The following is a 17,381-nucleotide window of genomic DNA, read 5'->3' on the forward strand; positions in this document are numbered from 1 at the left end:
ATTTATTCTTTAAAAGACTGGCTAAGTTCAGCTCTCTTAAGTGTACATACTTTTCCATGACTTTGAATAATCTCATGAAATATCAACTGTCTTAACAATGTATATTATTGATTTCGAATAATATATGCTAAATGATCCAGGTTAAACTGGGAGTTAACTTTGATAGAAACTCAGGAAAGAAGTTCCATTTTATTCTATATGTAGCTAATCTTAGAAGTTATGCACATAATAAGGGATTGCTTGATTATTTTAGCACCAAGAATCCATATTAATTACTTGCCACTGTAGGCTAAATGATCTGCTATGTATATGAAGGGGTGCAAAGAGACAAATAACACGATACTTAAACCTCCAGGTCTTCAAAACCATTTTGAAAGATTAAATATATAAAATAACAAGGAAATTTACCATAAGTATTAAATAAATCTTGCAGATAATTCCTGTTACAGACTTTTAGTGGAGAAAGAAATCTCTTTTAGCTATGGTGTTCAAATTCCTCACTTGAATGAAACTAAACAGGATGTAAGTACAGTCCAAATTTTCTGAATGATAGTAAGCCTTCCAAAGTATCAAAGATTGCCTTAAAAAAGTATTTATTTGCGAGAGAGAGAGAGAGAGAGAGAGAGAGAGAGAGCAGGCTCACAGGCAGGGGGAACAGCAGATAGGGAGGGAGAAACCGACTTCCTGCTGAGCAGGAGTCTGAGGCAACGCTCATCCCAGGGCTCAGGGATCATGACCTGAGCCGAACAGACCTTTAAGGACTGAACCACCCAGGTGCCCCAAAGATGGCCTTTAAAAAGGGCAAATTTCAGACTTACTTTTAGACTACATTCTCTTTCTCTTCCCTCTTGTCTCTCTCCCCCCCACCCTACACTCTTTATTTTGCTTGTTTTGTTTTTAAGTAGAGCCTTCAGAAAGTACAGGTAATAGTCAATTTAAGAATTTAAGTGTAGGACGCCTGGGTGGCTCAGCCAGTTAGGGCTCAGGGGTCCTAAGATTGAGCCCCACATTGCGCCTGTGCTTAGCTGGGGGTCTGCTTCTCCCTCTTCCTCTGCCTCTCCCTCTACCCTCCCTTGCTTGTGTTCTCTCTCTCTCCCCCTCAAATAAATAAATAAAATCTTAAAAAGAAGAATTTAAGTCTAAATCCTTAAAGGGCTCTTGATTCTGGTTAAAACCTACATCATTAGTACGTTAATATACATGGTTAATTAGACCAGTGTTTTTAAAACCAGTTTGTATAAATTATTTTACTTAAGTGATCAGGATTTAAAAGTATTAAAAATGATGTCTTAGGGTGGATGAGAAAATAGTTGCTTTAATGTGGCAAAGGCAAGTACTGATAAAAGTTTTGTTTTAGTTACGCCTGTGTTGTGTGGGTATCCTGGGACTTGATATAAGATATGATTCTTATGCATCATGGTCACTAGACTATAATGCAGGGACAATGTTTTATAGCAGGCCCAGCAATTAATGTTGCATGAATAAATTATTATTTTATTTGTCGGAAAACATTTTATTTCTTATGATGAACTTTTTTTTCATTTTATAATGAAAAAATATTCTTATTTTACAATAAAAATGCAATAGATCTATTGACTGAACACAAAGTTTCTCAACTCCCTGATTGTGAGTCTTGTTTCTACAGCTTGTGATGGCATCGGCACAGGATCATTGATGTCGGCTCAGACTGTGGATTCCAGTAACATTGACAAATTCATAAACTGCACCAAAATCAATGGGAATTTGATCTTCCTTGTCACTGGTATTCATGGGTCAGTATTAAATTTTTGTAGAAAATTATTTTACAAAGTGTAGACAAACCTTAAGAGATTCTTTAGCTTTGTCTGTTTGATTCGTTTTGTGCCAGATGAGTTCTGCCCTACATTAATGCTCTTCTCCAACAAAATAAAATGTCAGATTTTATCAGCAGTGAAAGTAGCAACCACAGTTTTAAGATACATAGACTATGAGTTTAGTAACTACTTAGATTTGGCAATATAAATTTATATATAAACTAAAATGTATTTATAGGATATTCTCAAATCCACAGATTTCAGAAAGATTGATACATTTTTAGATATGTTTAGGGAAACCATGTCAATGAGTGAAGTGAGGAATTTCATTGAAATTTCTAACTGATTAGTTCAGGACAACATAAATTAATGTTCCTTTTAAAATGTATCTTGTAGAAAACAAATCAGTAAGTTGAAATTCTCTTGAGCTTTCAGAAATTCTTTATGCCCTGATATATCTTCTTCTCTTTCTCTTAGGTTAGGAAATTAATACTAGTACAGGAGATCTAGTAAATGAATTTCATTTTAGCAATAAAAATTGTAACATTTTTCCAGGTTTCTTCATTACAGAACCACCTGCTGGTTTTAACTGGGAAAACAACCAAGTTTGTATGCTTTCAATTGTAATAAAGATGTCAATATTTTTACTTTATATTTTATCTATTTATCTGTATTACTCTTAATCCCTAAATATTAGTGCTACAGGCTACAGATAAAGAATATTACTCACATATTTCAGTTCAAAATCTTAACTCTAAACATATATCAAATCATTTCTAGAAGCAAAATAATTTAACACATTATGAATAAATATGTCCAAATAGGAACAGCAAGAGAAATAGAACAAAGTGTTTCTTTCCATACAAATAAATTACAGTAGGTCTTATTGCATAAAGCATTTCTTTACTTTAAAATGTAGCTTTTAATATGGGTTCATGCCAGATACTGTAGTGGTGTGTACATACTTTCTGCCCCATATATGTTATATTCAGCCCAAGCAATGTTTAAAATATATATATATGTGGTTAAGGTTTCTAAATTCTCTTTAATAACATGGTGACTTAGGGTGGTTACTCTTAGCACATACTCCTACATGGCAATAATCTGTTGGAGATGGGTGGTCTTAGCCATTTTGAGATAGGACAACCAGATTTACCTGAGTTGCTACTAACCCTCTGAATCCATTTACATTGCCGTCCTCACCTCCTTGGCCCACTGGGTAGGTGACCTGGGTAAATATTTAGGTCATATGCATAATTGAATGCATATATGACATTTACTAAAACAATATATCCACGTTGTAACTATTTTCAAAACCTAATACCACAATGAATGAAAGATCATATTATGTTAACAGCATCTTCTGAGAAATAAGAAGACATACCTAGTTAATTTGCATTGTCTGCTTCCACACCACGTATAATAAAGGAATTGGCCTCAAGTCCATCAATGTGGGGAAAGATTGGAAAACATAGTCTCATAAATTGCATCGGGGAAATGTTTTTCATACTAATCAGACCCAACATCCATCTTTTATATATTAGGTGTATTCCTACTTATTTTTGAATTCGGAAATAAAAATCATAGATAATATAGCCTACCTATCTATATAATTTTATGAAGTGATTCTAATTCTCTGTGATTTAAAGAAAAATGCAAGAAAAGTAATGGATAATAAAGTATGCATTGGTGGGAAAATGCTTAGCTTCTACTTATAATGAAAGTTTGTATGAGAAATAATATTAGAAGTCATTCTGCACAAGAAGTATGGGGAAATAAAGAGCAGAGGAACAACTGATCACTGGAATAGGAAATAAGTAACAGACATTGTTATATGACAAGAAGAAGACAGAAATAAATACCATTCAAATAGAGGCGACATGATTACAGAATTACACACAGTCATGGTATAATCAACTATGAAGTTTGTGCACATGAGTCCTTAATTGGATGGGACATTTTAAGGTTGTTCAAGACATACATGAAGCAAACCTTTGCTGTGAAAGACATTTAATTTCCTTGTCTGTGGGTTATTACTAAAAGTCTATAATGTCCCCCAATCTCTGTTACAACTGATATGCCTCTACACATGTCCCAACTTCCCTTTTTTGGGGGGAAATATTGACCCCATGGAGAACCACCACAAGAATTCTGTGATACTTGGAGGATTACGAACCAACAAAAGCAACCCAGGGATGGTTACTGTTGTAGGTAAAACATGCGTGGGGAAATTTGACAAAGATAACCTAATACACTTCAAAATTGTTATCATAATCTTAGTTCCTTATGGAGCATATTTATCAAAAGCCTAGATTTATACTAATTGTAAAGTGGTTTTGCATAAAATGAATCATCTAACATCCAGAATAGGGGAATATTAATAAACAGAATGTAAGAAAAGGAAAGCAGTAATGTCCAGGTATAAAAATATATTGCACAATAGACACCTTATAGTCACAAATTTATGAGAAGAATCATTACAAAGGATAAGACTAATCTAGACTTTCAAGGAAAACAAGCTTACTAATTCATTCAGGAGAAAATGAATTATAGAAAATTGACTCTCATGATTAGAAATAGAAAGATAAGCAAAGCCTCTCTTAAAAATGAGCTCAGAAAGTAAGAGTTAAAGTTCCTACTTCAGTAATATGATCCAAACTAGACTAGAGTTTGATCGGAGGCTCTAACCGTAGAGAATTTTAGTGAGTTTCTTGGCTTCCATCATGCGTCACATGCTCAGTTTCTTCCAAAGTAAAGTTGAGGATTGGGTTTATATATATTTTTAATAAATTTATTTTTTATTGGTGTTCAATTTACCAACATACAGAATAACACGCAGTGCTCATCCCGTCAAGTGTCCCCCTCAGTGCCCGTCACCCATTCACCCCCACCCCCCGCCCTCCTCCCCTTCCACCACCCCTAGTTCGTTTCCCAGAGTTAGGAGTCTTTATGTTCTGTCTCCCTTTCTGATATTTCCCACACATCTCTTCTCCCTTCCCTTATATTCCCTTTCACTATTATTTATATTCCGAGAATTGGGTTTATAATAAATACCTACCTTCTCTGGTTAGTGTAGAGATTAAAAACAAAAATTATTTTTTAGTGCTCACCCAAGTACCTGGCATATTGTAAAACATTAATGTTATAAAAAAAGAAAAGGAAAGAAAGAGGCGGGGGGAGGAAGGGAGGAGGAGACAAAAGGGAAAGAGAGAATTTTTAAAAAGAGAAGGAGGAGAGGGCAGCGCTAAATAAAAATCTCAACGACTAGATCTAGTTATAGCACAACATACAGTGTAACATTATTTTGTAGACAACTAAAAACCAAACAAAGGCAAACTTATTGGTGTGGCAATATTTCCTTTATGATAAGCGATAACTCCTTAGTTCAGAAGATTATTATTTCTTCTTAATCATAGCACTTAACTTGGTGTATTTATTTATTTATTTATTTATTTATTTATTTATTTAAAAAAAGACTTTATTCATTCATGAGAGACACACACACACACACACACACACACACACACAGAGGCAGAGACACAACAGAGGGAGAAGCAGGCTCCACACAGGGAGTCCGATGTGGGACTTGATCCCAGGACACCAGGATCACAACCTGAACTGAAGGCAGACAGACACTCAACCACTGAGTCACCCCAGGCGTCCAACTTGGTATATTTTAATACTAACATTTATAATTAATATTATTGTGTCCCAACCATAATATAGAAGGCATTTTCCAGGACGAATATATATGTGGTATATGATATTTTTCATATCCAGTTTTATTCCAATACAAAACAAATATCCTGAAACCTTTCTCTTGATCTTAGGGAGGTATTGATAAAAAGTTAATTTAGTAGATCTAAGACATCTTTTTTTTTTTTTTTTTTAGATCTAAGACATCTTATAAATGTATAGGCATTATGTGTATTATGTATACAATGTATACATGAGAGGTTTTAAATGTGAGTAACATGGAGTATTATAAGCTAAAACTTCTAGTACATTAAAGACATGTTTTTACTCACCTAATTCCCATTACCCTCAGTCTTCTACTATTTTTTTCATAGAATATATGGTTTGAGTAAAATAGCTAAGGTATTTCTTTAAGCTACTAGGTAAAATCCATAATTAGATGAGATTATGTTTTTAAAATGCAAGTTTCTGCAAAAAGTAAACCTACTGTCAATTCGTCATTACAATTTTAACATATAAAAGAACTCAAAAAAGTTAATTGGCATGTTAAGTTTATAGTACAGTGGTGTCATTGCCAGAAATAGACTAGACATGCTTACTCCTTTATTTAGAGTGAGAACCACAGGGAAACCTGTGTTTAGGGTTAGCCCTAGGAATGTTCACTTTTCATCTCTTGTCATTTTTGATAATAGTCATATCATGTACTTAGAGTAACAAAATGCTCACCAAATAAGCATGTTCACGGTGTGTTGCAATGAGACACAAGCAAGAAAACACTTAGAGAAGCGTATAATGATGATATACAATAGAAAAGAGAAATGGGTTTGGTGAAAAATAAAGCGATTTCAATGGAATTGTAAAAATATGTTTCTCTATCCTGAACTTTATCTTGGATCACTGAACACAGTAACAGGGTGGACATAAAGTTCTTACACATGGCTCAGCATTTAGCTAGGGACGTTCTCAATTTTAAAGGACTATGGATTTCAGGTGGCTATAGGATGCAACTCCCTGCAGGTACTTTGAAGTTGGTAAGTAGGAATCTGTCAACTTATTTTATGAGAGTCCTGAATCTCTAAAATTAAGTATATAAAATTTCTGTGGTCCATTGGGCTTCATATGAACAGTCCAGAATTCATTTCATTCCTGGCAACTTGGAAGTGTTCTCAGTAAAGGTTTGGACTGACCCCATTATTGTGTGCTTGCCCTGAATTTTGAGTGTTTCTCAATAAAGCCAAGATATTTGATTATATGACCAGAGCTGTTCTATATACTGCTTTTCATCAAACAACAAATGGTGAAAGCTCATTCTACTACTGCAGAGCTGATTTCTTCTCTGGATACAAAAGTCTTTGCACATTAAAAAAATGATAACAAGATTTTTCCCGCATGGAGGACTTAATTTTTTGGCTTCACATTAATCAAAAGAGTAGTTATTTGTTCGATTTATCTTCAGTTATAAATAGAGCAAGTTTGCCAGAACATTTAATTTAGACTTTAAGCTTTTGAGACACATTCATATCACAGTGAGAAAATTCTTAATTATGTGTGAATTATGGGGAAACTCATTTATAGTGTTTCTCCAAGCCTTCTATGACACTCCCTCTTAAACTAGTGGTACATTGAATCAATTACACTTCATAGATTGAAACAGTATTTAATCAAGCAGAGTGTTGTTTGTTTTGTTTTGTTTTTTTAAGATGTAGTATGGAAGTATAGAAGCATATGCAGATGAACCAAGTTGAGAGAGCCAAGTTGAGAGATGAAGGTTGTTGGAACTAATAGTGTTTGCAAGGTTCTAATGGAAGAATGAATTAATGTCATTGGGTTCAGGCTCAAATTCCTAGAAGATAGGCCAACTGTATGCCTTTCTGTTTGTCAGGGGGCTGTAAAGCAACCTGAATGCTCTCCCTATTAAAGCCGTATCTAACATATCATTGTATCTTATTGTTTACTTCCCAAATGAAAAAGAAGGTTCTCAAACATGTAAAAACAACAGATGTCCACAGCAAGACTAAAACTCAGTTGATTGCTACGGATAGATGCATGCTTCTAAAACAACCTAAGTTCTTTGTTCTTAAGTTTGCTCTCTCTTGGAGAAGTGGTTAATGAATAGCATTTAATTTTTCTCTGGAAGGTGTACATTGATATGAGATCTTTACTTGCCCAGGACAGTACAGGTCGTTTTTCAAAGTAATGAAACTTAAAAAAAGATGCATTCCTTTAAACAGCTGAAAATACTGCTTGAATTACCCAGAAATGTTTGCTGTTATTTGCAAGTATGCAGTTATTTTGTATGGTCAATATATTAAACATGGAAAGTATCTTCCTAAGAAGAAAACTTCTTAAAAATTCAATAAATATTTAATTTTAAAAGTTTATTTTATGTTCATTTTGAAAAGACAGAGCATCTATATATCAATAACATTAATTGCAAAAATATATTTACGCCATAGGAGATGGTATTTTTTAAATCTCCAAAATTTATACCTTTTGGATATTATTAAATTTATTATAGACTTTATTTTAGATATTAGTATGATTCATAAAGATGGAAGCATATATTTCCTGTGCTATAAAAGCAAATATAAATAAACCAGATTGGAACAAGAATATTCTAAGTAATCCTTATGAAGAGTAATTTTCATATGATGTTATGACAATTCACTAATAAATATAAGGATATAGGAAAGAAGAAAAAATGATTTTATGTGTTTCTTTTTATCAATCTTATGAAATTTTAAGTGCTTTTAGTAATTGAGGATGCTCCAAGGAGCCCCAAAAGCAATTGTTTTCATCATTACTATTTGCAGAGTATACTCTTCCCAATTAAGAAAAAAAAAATCTTTAAAGGTAAAATAAAATTATTTTTAAATGGATTTGTTATATTTGGAGGTTCCTTTAGGATAGTCAAACTGGGCCATTCCTCTAGATCTAGAATAGCTTTCATTGAGGAACTCATATTTTATGTCACCATAAATGTCCTCAAAGCACCTTTTAATCCTCCACATGTAGCATAAAAATCTTTGGGCAAGACATTGCTTATCTTTCTATTGTTACTTAAAATTCAATTTGGGTGACATAACTATAGTCACATTTCTTATGTCTTCCCTCCTTTATCTAATTTAAAATTTGGCTGTATCTCTTGATTCTCTAGGGACCCTTACAATGCAATTGAAGCCATAGACCCAGAGAAACTGAATGTCTTCCGCACAGTTCGAGAGATAACGGGTAATTTTTTAAAGTACAACTGTTGTGTTATGGACTATATGAATTCTAGTGTTTTCTTGAAAATATTGCATAATATTGAAATCAGCAACTTATTTTGAAAGCAAATACTAGTTTTGAAAATGCATGTCACTTTAAGTGATGGATGTCTTTATTCCTTAGCATTTGTGTACATTTTGAAAGCCCATAGAATTTATAAAATAAAATATCCTTGACATTTTTATGTTACTGTGTTTGTGTCAACTGATCTTTGATCCATGTTTTTCTATTTACTTTTTCACAAGAAGTACTATTGAGCATTGATAATATGTGACACTCATTTAGCACATGTTCAATGAGCACTTAATATGTCCAAGGCTGCTAGATAGTAGCTTATAGGAAACTCATAGACATGAATTGGATATGGATTTGTTATCAAAGAATGAAAAATTAAATGAGAAATACTGTGCATATGTATGAATGCATTAGGCTGCAATGTAGACATGTGTTGTCATAAGTGTTGAGATAAAGTGGTCAAAGCATTTCCAGACAAGTTAAAGCTGTATTTTTCTCTTTATGTAATTAGACTAAGTATTTTTGATTTTAGAAGAATGAATAAAATTAAAAATCATTTAAATCTTTTTTATATATATAGTTCTATGACTCTGTGTGTTTGAGAAACCTAGATTTTTGTGCTCATTAGTTTGATATTCATTATCTATTGATTATTGTGGCCCAGGAGCTTTGGGTAAGACACTGTCTTGGAAGAGGAACTGTGAGATAGAATAGAATGACTCAAATTAGGAATATTCAGTGTCTTTTATTTTTTTTACTTCCTGTATTTCAAGACATATTCATCATATTTCAAGGATACTCAATATTAAAACAGTCATGAAGATAATGATAAGATTCTGAGGGTTTTTTCTACTTCCCTTATCTGTTTTAGGTTTCTTGAACATACAGTCATGGCCTCCAAACATGACCGACTTCAGTGTTTTTTCCAACCTGGTGACCATTGGTGGAAGAGTACTCTATAGGTGGGTGTATACGCTCAGAGATGCAGGTCTTCCTGATTTCAAGAGTAGCATCATGTGTACATATGTCAATTTTTCAGCCTCACTGAATCTAGAAATAGTGGGTTTCCATTTTTAATTCCAAAGGTAAGCCCAATGAAAAATACCCCTGGTTGTGCTTTAAAGGAGGCAAACTACAAAATAAATAAAGTATGCAGAATGAACAATTTGATTTTTCAACTGTCTCTCACTTAAAGCAATATTAGTGTTTTGCTGGCATGAAATGCATAAAATTGAACCTTTTTTTTTGAACTTTTTAAATCATAACTAAAAACTACCATGGGATGGCTTGATAATGGCTTAAGTGTGTGGGTTACAAATGCTGTTTTACCAGGAAATTCTTGTCTTGTCCTGATGCCATCATTTGAGCCCTGAATCATGGATCTGATATTTCAGGACTTGGTCCACCACTCTACATGCAATGCTGGTTAATAATAGGTGGAAAAATCAGGGCTCAGAAGCACACTGTTCTAAAGTCTAAAATCAGTATTTTAATTCACATAATAAAAATATGTGAGTTAATATTTATTAAGCCATTGCTTTATTTTACTTTATTTTAGATTTCATCTGTGTGAGATTCTTATTTATGAACAGTTAAAGGTTGATTTACATAAAGGGATTTAGATTTCATTTTTTCTACTTAAATCTGAAAGATGCCTTAAATCAATATTGTCATCAAATATCCCATGATAACATTTCACAGAAAGTCCACAGAATTTTGCTATTAAAATAAGATCTGTAAGAGGTTTTTTTTTGTGAGAGGTTTTAAACTGTAAATTGGAAAAGTTCTCAATAAAAAACTATATTTGAGAGATTCACTTTATTCAAGTGCTACATGCAACCAAATTTTACTATCCATTGAATCAAATGTTAAAAGTCTGTCAAACATTATTATGTTCACATCGTAACAAACAACTTAAGATGGTTATGCTGGGAACACAGATTCAGAGAATGAATTACATCTCAGTCGAATATACATGTACTGAGTTTTATATACACGCATATATGTACATAGGTATATATGTAGGTATATGTGTATGTGTGTATATATATAATCATGTAATCTTTAGATATGTATATACACAGATGTGTGTGTATGTATATGTGTATATATACACATACACACACAACAACATGGAAAAAATTCTGAGTATTGGCAGCAAAGTATATTTAGATTTATAAATAAAATAAAAGGGGACAGCTTTGATATCCAAAATGTAAAATATTGTTCATTAGTTGATTGGAATGTGGGAAACAGATGATTCTTTAGAGAATGGGAAAGGACTTTAATTACAAAATATAGAATATGTTAAAATAAAAATAATTTCCTTGAAATGGTAATTTGTTTCCCCAGTATAGTTGTTATTTAACTTTTAGAGATGCTTTCCCCAGTTGTCCAAGCCTTCTGAGTATTTTTTTTAAACTTTTAGCTTAATTTCATTTTTCTCTTTAATTTTTAATGCTTCCTATCCCTACTCATACATTCTTCAACTATTACAATTATGCTTCGGCTTCTGAGGTATAAATTAAAGCTGCATATCTATAGTCATCCTCTGTAATATTTACCCTCTGAAAGCATGTCTAAATTTATTAAATTGAGTGGAATTAATTTCTTACTTTAGTAGATGAATAATCATTCCATAAACATTTATAAATTATTTAGCTTTTTAAAGTTTTTATTTATTTAAGTAATCTCGACATTCAACATGAGGCTTAAACTCATGACCCTGAGATCAAGAGTCTCATGCTCCTCCAACTGAACCAGCCAGATTCCCCTAATTATTTGGTTTTATTTTATTTTATTTTTTAAAAGGTTTTATTTATTTATTTATGAGAGACACAGAAAGAGAGAGAGAGAGAGGCAGAGACACAGGCAGAGGGAGAAGCAGGATCCATGCAGGGAGCCCAATGTGGGACTCAATCCTGGAACTCCAGGATCACGCCCTGGGTTGAAGGCAGTCGCTAAACCACTGAGCCACACAGGGATCCCATAATTATTTAGTTTTAAAACACAATTTCATCCTTGAGGAACCTGAGACTGGGTGGATAGTGGGAAAAATAGTGAGCAGATATGTCAGTGGTGAATATGTAGACAGAGAGATATCATTAATATTTATACTTCTAACAAGTAAATAGTCTCCTTTTGGAGGTCAAATGGTTCCTTTTGAAACTCAGTATATATAGCATGTAGAGAAATAATACTCAGATCACAATTAAGTGACTCGGTCTCTTTTTTATGTTCTACTATTATTCTTTTTGGAGTAAAATGTGACATCCTTATTTTACTTCAAGAATGTATGTAAGAAAATATTTATTAAAATATATATATTAAGTATTGTTCCACTTACCCCCTTCCTTCTCTTTAGTGGCCTCTCCTTGCTTATCCTTAAGCAACAGGGCATCACTTCTCTACAATTCCAATCCCTGAAGGAAATCAGTGCGGGAAACATCTACATTACTGACAACAGCAACTTGTGTTATTACCATACCATTAATTGGACAACACTCTTCAGCACTATCAACCAAAGAATAGTGATCCGGGATAACAGGAAAGCTGAAAACTGTAGTAAGTATATTATTCGGATATTAAAACAGAAACTTTGAACATTTTCTGCCATTCTGCATTGGACTAAACAATCGAAAATAACTGAGTCAGAACTGTTCCCTCTTTTTTCTCAACTCTTAAGAAGGAGGGTAGTTAATTATGGGTGACATTTATTGCATGTTTTTATAATGTACTGCATGCTTGCAAATCTTGCCCAATTGCAAGAAACTTCCTACTGAGACTAAGACTCAACAAGTGTAGGTGGAACCTGGGAATCTAAATATGTAATAGGTACCTTGGGTGCATTCCTTGGACACAATCAGTTTGTAGAAATCTGCCTTATTGAGTTTTCTGTTTGCCTTTTGGTTTCATTGAGTATTTGTCGTGTGGGAAGTGGTGGAAAAAATGCAGATGTGTTCTGAAATGTGTAAAAAAATGCTGTTCAAGAAGTGTGCTGTTCAAGAAGAAAGTTTATTTCATAAATACATTTCTGTAGGCATTTCACGGTTTCTTTTTCCATTTATTTTGCCACTTACTGATTCATTCCATCATTTCTTTGTTACACAGAAGCAAATGATGTTTTCATGGGTACATAACTATGCCCTTCCTATCTTATACTTTGATATTTCAGTGATTACTACTTAACTTTTCTGTTTGTTTCTACTATTTTCTTCTACATCTACAATTGCCACTGCAAAAGCATATGTGTCAGACTTACTTATGATAAATATCAAATCAAAAGACTCAGAATTTAAATTATCTGTTACAAATACTTATTGTGATCATAATGAGTCAGTCCTTTTAAAAATCAACCCCTAAGAAACAGTTTGCTATTGGGATGTCTGCTTATTTGTTTGATCTCACCTTTGAAATAGTCACAAATGTGTGTATATGTATATATATATATGTATATATATATACATACACACACATATATAATATATATAATATATACTGCTCAGGATAGCAGTATTCATAAAATATAACTTATAATTTGCGAGGACCCTTGTAGCTGCTTTGGACCTTTAAAAATATTTTTCAGAGAAAAAATATGTTGCAAAATGCTTTTTTTGTTTTCAGTGAGCTCATTCTTCTGTTTCACATATAATCAAATATAAAATCTTATATCAAAATATGCATATTCTCAATGAATGCTTTTTATCCTTTTATTTAGCCTGGATTATTTCCATGGTTTCATATCTTTCTGATTTCTGACAGAAAGCTGTTCTTCTTTTTTCTAGTACTTAAGCTTCCTACCTCACATTACTATATGTGTGTTTGTACCCTAGACAAAATGGATTATTCATAGAAGTAAAATAGTCTTCTTCAACAAATTTATAACTATTTACCTAAGTCAGAGTGATAGTCTTCTTTTCTCCTACCTCCTTCAAAAAACAAAATAAAACAAAAATAAAATGATAGCATTCCTACTTTTATTTTTTTTAAAGATTTTTTCATCTATTCATGAGCAACACACACAGAGAGAGAAAGAAGACAGGCAGAGGGAGAAGCAGGCTCCGCAGGGAGCCTGATGTGGGACTCGATCCTGGGTCTCCAGGATCACACCAAACTGTGGAGCCACCTAGGCACCCCTTATTCCTACCTTTTAGAGATAAAATTTAACTCTGAAAATAAGAAAACCTAAGGAAAAATAAAAGAATCAGAGAAACACATTCTTCCTTGATCTATTTAATCATTTATAAACCCTCATTTACTACTTTCATCTTTTGTGAACCAAATAAAAAAGCTAATGGGAAGCAGAAAATGCAAAAGGAAACTGAATGTAAAAAAAAAAAAAAAAAACTGAAGCAAGATAAGAAAAAAAAGATGTAACTATCCCATATTTCTTTAAAACTTCTAAACTTTTTTTTTTTTTTTTTTTTTTTTTTTTTTAAGATTTTATTTATTTATTCATAGAGACACAGCTAGAGAGAGAGACAGAGACACAGGCAGAGGGAGAAGCAGGCTCCATGCAGGGAGCCCGATGTGGGACTCGATCCCGGGGTCTCCAGGATCACACCCTGGGCTGCAGGCGGCGCTAAACCGCTGCGCCACTGGGGCTGCCCAAAACTTCTAAACTTTTTGTGCAACCAAAAAAGTAAAAATAACAATAAACTAGAAGTTAACTTTTTTTTTTTTTTTTTTTTTTCAATTTTCAGTGTTATGCCTCAGACTGAGTTTAGCCCTTTCAGACCATGGATGTATTTTCTTGTTCTATGCACTTAGAGTTGACTTTTCAGTTTGGGGAAGAAATGAAGCAGGAGAAGCACAGTTTTGTGGTGCTTTAGTAAAAACAAACAAACAAACAAAAACTAAGCATTTTCTTTTTAAAAAATTTGTAACATCTTAGAACAAACAGTTTTTGCATGAAATCCATTGATCAAAATTTGAACTTTAGTCTAACAGTACATTGGATCCGACATTTTCAGAAACGTAATTACCCTATAAACAACTTTAGAGAGAATGCTGTGATGTTTACATTAAGCTACAATGGTTCCTCACATGTGATTAAAGCCTTTTTATCATCCATAGTACTCTCTGCAAATGCTAAAACTTAAATATTTGCTTCATTTTAAATGCTCTGTACATATTGCATTCTTTAGATATCCTCTTAATATACTTTGCACATACAAGGTATCTACAAACACACACATATTCACCACAAGATACACACATACACAAGCATAAATATATGAATATGGACACATAACATGTATGCATGTACATACCACTAGAATATATGCATGTACATACACACATGTACGTGCATACACACACAGTCACCATAAAATACTCTGATCTAAATCTGAACATTGGCTTGCTAACTTAAAAGAGAAGGCAGCCTTGATTTTTAACTGTGTTTTTGGAGTTCAACATGATTTAAGGAGTAATGACAACAAAAGGAAAACTTCACCTCATCTGTAAAGTATGAAAGTGGCTTGAGCAATTGTACACTTTTAAGTCAAAAATTTCAAAGCAGACTTTATAATTTGAAGAGATTGAGATTGAAGAAACTCTAGGATATGAAAAGCTAGAACATTTTCCTCTTTATTTGTATGGTTACAGCAGGAGCAAAATGACAGTACTGGTTGGAAGGAGTTTTATTTTTTTTAATTTTTATTTTTTAAAAAAGATTTAATTAGTTATTTTAGAGAGAGAGAGAGAGTTGAGGAGGGACATGGGGAGAGAGCATCTCAGATAGTCTCCTCACTGATACAGTGCTCCATCTCAGGACCTTGAGATCAGGAGATGAGCCAAAATCAAGTCAGCTTCCTAATAACTGAGACACCCAGGTCCCCCTGGAAGGAGTTTTAGAGCAGGTTAATGAAAGTATTTGAAGTTTCTTAAAATATTTAAACATAAACTTTTAACACCAAAACATAAACAGTAAAGAGATAAATACTATGCTAATTCTTCAAATCCGAGTTTCATGTGAACACATATACCTTTATTGTAAAAATATTTGTACATATGTACTTAAACCCGACATAAACAAGAGAGAAGCTAAATTCATAATTAAGTTTTCAAAATGGAAATACATTTATTTTTGTAATTATCATTGTTAGAAATTAAAACAATAAAAAAAGAAATTAAAACAATAGACATGTGTAAGAAGAATATATATTTTTTGTTTATGGATATAAGATAATGAAGCATAGCTCTTCATTTATAAATGATATAATAACATATATATTTGAATTCTATCCATGTCTCTACTTAATATATTATGAGCATCTTCCATGGCAGAGTTCTACTTTATTGTCTTAAAGAGAAACCTATAAAATAGCTATTAAGTGCCGTATTAATGGTAATTTAATTTATCTTATATTTTTCATATTACTAGTATTGCCTTAATGTGACTCTTAGGTCATAAAGCATTTTGGAATGTGCAATCATTTCTTTAGGCTAAATACTTAGAACTGGGATTTCTGGGACCCCTGGGTGGCTCAGCGGTTTAGCGCCTACCTTCCGCTCAGGGCGTGATCCTGGAGTCCCAGATTTGAATCCCACATCGGGCTCCCTTCATGGAGCCTGCTTCTCCTTCTGTTTCTGTCTCTCTCTGTGTCTCTCATGAATAAATAAACAAAATCTTAAAACAAACAAACTGGGATTTCTGCGTAAATGAGATTATTTATGATACATTTTGGTGTATTTTTCTATATCTTTCAAAAATGCTAGGTCAATTTACGTTTGTCCTAAACAATGTTTGATAAAGAATATTTTTCACTGCTCTTTATAACACTGGATATTATCCTTGGTTTTAAATTTCAGTGATCTGAAATATGAACAAGAGGCCTTTTAAATTCATATTTTTTGGCTAACATAGTGTCTCTTCTTATATGTTGAATGAGCATTTCATTTTCTTCTCTTGTAAATTAGTCAGTCATAAGCTTCCGTTATCTTCAATTGGGAGTTGGTCTTTTCCTTTTGGATTTGAAAGACCTCATCACAAATTAAATGCATTAAATTTTTATCTCTTGAATGTGTTATGTATAACTTTTCCTCTCAGAGGTGATTTAAGAAATTTTGCCTTTTGATAAACAAACATATTATGTTTTTATCTAGTTAAGTGGATGAATTGTTCTTTTCCTTTTTATGTTTATGATCTTGGAATTGCCTTAGTCTTTTACTTCCAGTATTTTAAAAACCATATTGACAGTTTTAATCCATCTAGAAGTTTTGGTATAGCATGTGATTCTTTTATTTTTTTTTTATTTTTATTTTTTATTTATTTATGATAGTCACAGAGAGAGAGAGAGAGGCAGAGACACAGGCAGAGGGAGAAGCAGGCTCCATGCACCGGGAGCCCGATGTGGGATTCGATCCCGGGTCTCCAGGATCGCGCCCTGGGCCAAAGGCAGGCGCCAAACCGCTGCGCCACCCAGGGATCCCGCATGTGATTCTTTAAAAAAAAAACTTTAATTGATTAGGATATTGATCAAACATAATTTATTGAATAATTCATCTCTTCTCACTAATCCTACGTGTCTGCAATATTTCAGCTAAATGGCAAAAGGATGCCAGGTTCTATCTCTCGATCTGTGTAGTTTAATTTCATCTTTACCA

The 17,381-nt window shown here is 33.1% G+C and overlaps 1 protein-coding gene across 8 annotated transcripts in view; it reads left to right on the forward strand.

Moving 5' to 3' along the window:
• The window catches only part of ERBB4 (erb-b2 receptor tyrosine kinase 4), a 1,106,221-nt gene that overhangs the window by 809,447 nt on the left and 279,393 nt on the right, over positions 1-17,381 (forward strand). For all 8 annotated transcript variants that reach the window (XM_072813218.1, XM_072813222.1, XM_072813216.1 and 5 more), the window contains 4 exons: positions 1,646-1,772; positions 8,647-8,720; positions 9,643-9,733; positions 12,136-12,335. In XM_072813218.1, coding sequence (XP_072669319.1) covers positions 1,646-1,772; positions 8,647-8,720; positions 9,643-9,733; positions 12,136-12,335 — 492 coding nt within the window. The remainder of the gene's footprint in view (positions 1-1,645; positions 1,773-8,646; positions 8,721-9,642; positions 9,734-12,135; positions 12,336-17,381) is intronic.

The sequence above is a fragment of the Canis lupus genome, chromosome 36 (assembly GCF_048164855.1).
Source record: "Canis lupus baileyi chromosome 36, mCanLup2.hap1, whole genome shotgun sequence".
Lineage (NCBI taxonomy): Eukaryota > Metazoa > Chordata > Mammalia > Carnivora > Canidae > Canis > Canis lupus.